The sequence below is a fragment of the Vigna radiata genome, chromosome 8 (assembly GCF_000741045.1).
Source record: "Vigna radiata var. radiata cultivar VC1973A chromosome 8, Vradiata_ver6, whole genome shotgun sequence".
Lineage (NCBI taxonomy): Eukaryota > Viridiplantae > Streptophyta > Magnoliopsida > Fabales > Fabaceae > Vigna > Vigna radiata.
This window is the reverse complement of record NC_028358.1, coordinates 34,375,791-34,381,508: the sequence shown is the minus strand read 5'-3', so window position 1 is coordinate 34,381,508 and position 5,718 is coordinate 34,375,791. Positions and strand designations below refer to the sequence as shown.

Here is a 5,718-nt window from a genome sequence, read left to right as displayed (position 1 = left end):
TTTTGTGCTGTCTAAGACCTGCGTTTTCTCGTTAGGGTAAATGCCACCGTCCCTGTATTTATCTACACTAGCTTTCTAAGTTTACTTACATGCCTCCAATATCAATTTTACAATAATACTTTAATTACATTATTCTATTTAATCAAAATCAAAAAAGATGTTTAATAATTTTAATGTTAAATAATATCATTTTTCTTTTTAACAAATCACTAAGTATAGAAAATTATTATACATATCAAACAGTTAATTTGGTTGTGAAATGGACATTAGATAATCTCAGTAGTGTACTGCATGCCCCTTAAAATTGAACAGGAAAAAGTATTGTATTCATTTAATGAGTTGTTTTTTTGGGTGAAAATTAGTTGAAGACTCATTCTTCTATTTTCTCGAAAAACAAAATGCATCACTAATATAGAAAAAAATATTTATTTGATTAAAAACAAAATAGTGAAGTTATAAAAAACTATAAAGGAAGAACTGTAAATCAATACTTGAATATGTGTGTGTAAACAACATTTGGCATGAATATTCCGAGGTCTTTCGATTCTGCAGGATTCAAATATTACTCATTCGTCCTTGTCATTCATTTCAGGTCGACAAGAAAGAACATCATAGTTAGCTTATTTCCGAGGGTCATGATCACTGGTTCACTAATCTTTCTTAGTATGATCTTGCTGTGCCCTCCCAAGAGGTTAGGTTGCTGAAAACTTAGAACGAGATTAATTTTTCTTGTATCATTTATACTTCAACGAGCCAAGCAAGTATGTAGATTCTTTTCCAGTCTACTTTGTCTAAACGAACATCGTCTACCACATGATTTGCAATTGAAAAAAAAAATTATATACATATATACTGTCATCCTGGCTTGGTAGTTATCGTCTCAGTAATTAAACTGTCAACTGAAACATAAAAGCTATGTATTTGCTATAATTGTCATCCGCACATAGGAACAATCATGAAAAATTGCCAATAACAATATTGTTTCAAAACTCACAATTTCTAAACCAATCTTGGATTAAAAAAGGGAAGATGGAAGGGTTGGCAATTAGCATTGTTCATCAGAGAATCCAGCATCTACAGCAGCCTTTAGAATCTTGGGGGCCCTCAAACCATCGATCCCATGTAGGACTTACGGGTCCAATTGTTCTGTCAAAGAAAAAATATATACATTTTTTGTCACACATAAAACATAACATAACATGTCGTTGCAACATAAATAGAACAAGTTCCGATGAGAGATCTTACGATGGTAGTAATGGATCAGGTTTTGTTTCCACGTTGCTGAGCAGTCTGGCAAAACAGACACCAAATTTATAAATTAAAGTTAAACCAACACCGATTATTCACTACGGTATCACATTCTACCTTTAAACTTACCCTTTGCACGCTGTAGACGCCTTCTCCATCCTTTCAAGTTTTTCCAGCTCTTCCTGCATTCATTTTATAGTGACTATTGACACTTGCAACCCAAATTTGAAAACTGGATATAAATACAAGTCATTCATAAAAGAGGCTAAGAATCCAATCAACCTTCCAATGAAAAGCCAACCAGATGGGTTCATCAAAGACTAAGGAATCTAAGCCATAGATCAAATGCCCATATCCCTTACTGCAAGTGCTAGAAAGGTTTCCTTTCAACATAAGGGGAAAAAAGGTGGAAAATGGAAAAGGGCAATTTAAACAACACTACTCAGGAGAGGATTGGACTGCCCTTTTGTTTAGTGCTACAAAATTACCTTCCCCTTTGACTTTAGGAACCTATATCTAGTGATGCTGACAGGAATAGAATATTCCACATGGTATTCTGAAAGTTATACCTGTCAAATAATATGCACAAAAGAGATTTAATGTCCAGAGAATTTTAATATCCATCTCCCTTAAGATTAAGATACAAAGGGAAAACAATCAAACCATTTGTTCAGACGTAAGAGTAATGCAAGACTCCTAAGTCCTAACAATGAGCTTATGCCAACAACAAGGGGGCATATAATGAATGGAAGGAAGCAGTTTCCCAGGCATGTCCAAAAACGTTTTGATCGTTCCTGTCCAAAGGTGCTACCCACTAAGAAATGAGTTGGCAAAACTAGTATCCATTGATGCTCATGAAGCTAATAGCATGGGACTTTGCTAGTTCTTTGAACATTCAATGACGATATCATAATTGTTTGATTGCATATACTTAACCAAGCAGAACAGGGCTCAGAAAGGTTTGGCAACAATCTTTTAAGTTTGACAAACCCCCAATCTGATGTTTCTATGTTTCCTTCAAACCTAAATTTGAAATTTTAAGGTTGGTAAGGAATAAGGATAATTGCAGGCAGCAGGGTCTAATTACAGTTTGATTGAGTTAAACATCTAACTTACATTCTTCGAGCATCCTCCAATTCAATATCCAGTGCCTCCTGTAAGTGATCTAATAAATTATTATTTTTCAGTTTTCTATTTTGTCATAGAACTTAGAATTCATGATCGAAACTAAAACTTTGCCAGCTCACATATAAGAACAGTTATCATAAATTTGAAGGGATCTTGGTGATAAATCATATTCTATCTATTGCTAGTTGAGAATGGAATCTCAGTTATTCCCAAACGGAGTTGAATTGAAACAGTAAAATTATTAATTCTTATAATTAAACAAACTGTATAAAAACAAAAAGTAATAAATTATTGATAAAAGAGAAGCAAAGTCAAACAGGATTTATATTGGAATGGATGGAGGCCCTATTGCATGAAATTAGTACCTGCCAATCCTAATAAACACTCATCAGAAGGTAACCTAACAAAGAAGGTACATTCATATATTAAGCCAACTGTGCTGATTGCAATTATACATACAGAGAGGTAGACTAGCTAAAATTCTCCAACGTTTTACTTTGTGCTGACTACAGAAGTACTCAGAGCCAAAAAGACTTGTACACTCCCTGAAAATGCCAACTTTATCACATAAACACAAAATACTAAAGTTGATTTGCGCAAAGTCACCCAAAATTTCATTTTTTAAAAATGAGTCTTTGTAGGTAGACAGTTATTTGGTAACCTAGATTTCAGTCACGCTCCCTCACTATAGGTAAAACCCAAAATTGCATAACATGGTGCAGCTGCTGAGTTTCAGCAACCAATACAATTCAAAAGTCAAGGTTCATATTCATTATTTTTTTATAATTACCATTATATATGGTTTTAAAAAGAGAGATAAAATAGATTGTCTCAGGGACATCTCAAAGAACAATTAAACTGAGATTGGTAGAGCATCTAATTCTGCCACAATACTTTGGAGGCAGTCCTCCAAGCGATACAGTAGGAGGAATGAAAGCACCAATTTTAGGAAGCAAACATATGAATGGCTACTATATACTAGAACCAAACATTTGGAGAGCAAGAGACAACAAAATAATTACTGATATTTCATCATTGATTATTCAATACAGAGTGCAAACCTTAAATTAATTAGCTATCCCGATGAATGACAGCCCTACAAGTGTCATGGTCTAGCTTTAGGGAATAAAAGGAAGTTACAAAATATCGAAAATATAAAAAACTATGCTCTTTCATGCAACTTAATGGACTTTGTAGAAGTTGCCTACAAAAGAAAATACAAACTTGTCCACGCCCACAACTCTCGACAGTAATAAGCAAGAAACGACAAAAAATTAGAGTGAAAAGAAGAACATCGGTTTAGTTATACTATCTCAATAATCAAGCTTCTATCGCTGTAATGACAGATTAATCCACATAGCATCAACAAATGAAGCTTCCTAAATGCAGACTCAGGAACTACCGAAGATTGATCTTCAACTGAAATGTTGAAATGTCTTTCAAAAGACAAATTTGCCAGCTAAAAGTGCATCTTTTTCGCTAAGAATATTTGGCAATCTAAACAGAAATGCTGTTAACTGTAACTGCGTAATAATTAATGCAAAACATTAAATGCGATTACCAGAAAATATTCATTGGGGAAAACAATTGACCAAACTGGTAGTTTGGCCCTCCAAAGATACACCTGACATCAATCTCATCCTACAAAGGTTTTAAACATAAAAAATAGTCCTTAGATTAAAGTATACACCAAAACAACCCTTCTCTCGAGCTATATACGGCATCAACTTCAACCACTTGGATGTCAATTTAGTGCGTGTTTGGTACTGCATAGGTTCAACAAAATAGTTGCTTTTGTGCTGATTTCACCGTGATTTTTTTTATTACAAGTTGATTCCTACTGTCAATCCAAACACACCGTTGAACATTGGGAGGGCTGATTGGATGTCAAAAATCTTGTAGGACCAAATTGATGTAAATGTCAGTGTATCTTTGGAGAACTATGCATTTAATAAAAACAACTACCCTATTTAACTATCAGGAGGAAGGTACCCCAAGACTTCAGGTTCCCGCACCACAGTAACAAGTACCTCTCCTCCTATCTGAACATTAATTTCTTAAACAGTGTTTCCACAAGCAAAACTCATAAATCCAGGTGACAGAGAAATACCCCAGCAATCAACTAAACAAATCTTTATTTTTGTTAATCTGTAGGCAACTTCATCAGTCTAACAGATGACATTTGTCTCTGATAATACCGACACAAGAATAAAGAAAAGTTAAACCTTTCCCAACTCATTTTACTATCTCTCTTCGACACACAGAAGAACAAAAAGTACACCCATCAAAAAGCAAAAGGCCAACAGAAAAAAAACGACACAGAGAGAAAACAAAGTAGCAGAAAAAATCAAGCTTCAGCAACGACCAAAACACCCCAATAGATTATGATGATTTTAAAGAAAAAGTACGTACCTCTAAAAATCTTGCTTCCTGCTCCAAGCGTTTGAGTTCAGCATGTATCCTATGTTTCCCTCTGGTATCTGCGGAAGATAGAGACTGAACCCTGTGGGTCACGGGGCTAGCGGATTCAGGCCCACCCGATTGCATTCTGTGAGAGTGAGGTGGTGGCAATGGAAAATCTAAAATCTAAAATCCAAAATCTAAAATCCCTAGGTTTGAAAGAGTTTATTATGATTATGAAAGAGAAGTGATTGAATTTGATTGCATTCTGGAATAAATCTTGATGGACCCCATGATCAAGGGATGGCCATAGAAGCAGGGTGGAGGGGTTCAGAAAACAATAGAGCAGGATCTAAGCGTACTGAAAACGCAGAGAAAGAGACAGGTCAGAAGGGTGTTGTTGTGTTTGTTTGGGGAAGAACATAAGAGAAAGAGAGAGAGAAAGAAATAAGGGTATTTTGAGTGAAGTTTGAAAGGATTGAGAGTAGAGCGGAAAATTGGCTGAAAAAGAAAAACTTGGCTTCAAGTATTGTGTTCAACTTCAAGTTGTCGTTTTTGGGCTCTGTTGTTGGAATTGGAACACAACAACAAAGTTGGTTTTCTTTTTAGTTTCTCATTTTTTCTGTCTTTTTTGTCTTCAAAACCCTCTCTCTATCTCTCTCTCTTTCTGACTTTCAGACTCTTTCTTTTATTAATTTTCTTCCAGTGTCACGCGGTGACGGTGTTTTCACTCTGTTTACTGTGACCACTTCGCTTTCTCACTGCCTAATTTTTATTTTTTTTTGTGCGTGTGAAAACAGAACAGTAAAATGCTATTTCTGGTATTACCTACTGTAATGTGTTTTTCTTTTAACACAAACAAACAAACTAAAGTTACTGTTCCTTTTCACTTTCCATTTGTTCTTCATCTGGAATTTTCACCATATGAGATTTTACACTCTT

The 5,718-nt window shown here is 35.0% G+C and overlaps 1 protein-coding gene across 2 annotated transcripts; it reads right to left on the bottom strand.

Moving 5' to 3' along the window:
* Positions 1–807: 807 nt before the first annotated feature.
* On the bottom strand, positions 808–5,442 carry LOC106769786 (guanine nucleotide-binding protein subunit gamma 2). 2 transcript variants are annotated; one of them, XM_022785280.1, is made up of 5 exons: positions 4,789–5,442; positions 2,365–2,402; positions 1,378–1,430; positions 1,246–1,290; positions 1,106–1,146 (listed from the first exon to the last, which is right to left on the bottom strand). In XM_022785280.1, exons 1-5 carry the CDS (start codon positions 4,921–4,923, stop codon positions 1,130–1,132), a joined length of 288 nt encoding a protein of 95 aa, XP_022641001.1. In that variant the 5' UTR covers positions 4,924–5,442; the 3' UTR covers positions 1,106–1,129. The 2 variants fall into 2 exon arrangements, with proteins under 2 accessions (XP_014511023.1, XP_022641001.1); XM_014655537.2 differs by lacking the exon at positions 2,365–2,402 and having other exon boundaries at positions 808–1,146; positions 4,789–5,428.
* Positions 5,443–5,718: the final 276 nt, after the last annotated feature.

Coding starts and splice junctions, on each gene's coding strand:
- LOC106769786 (XM_014655537.2), bottom strand. CDS start 4,923: ATGCAATCGGGTGGGCCTGAATCCGCTAGCCCCGTGACCCACAGGGTT. Junction 1,291..1,377: donor GCGTCTACAGCGTGCAAAGG/GTAAGTTTAAAG, acceptor CTGTTTTGCCAG/ACTGCTCAGCAACGTGGAAA. Junction 1,147..1,245: donor CCTGATCCATTACTACCATC/GTAAGATCTCTC, acceptor TTTCTTTGACAG/AACAATTGGACCCGTAAGTC.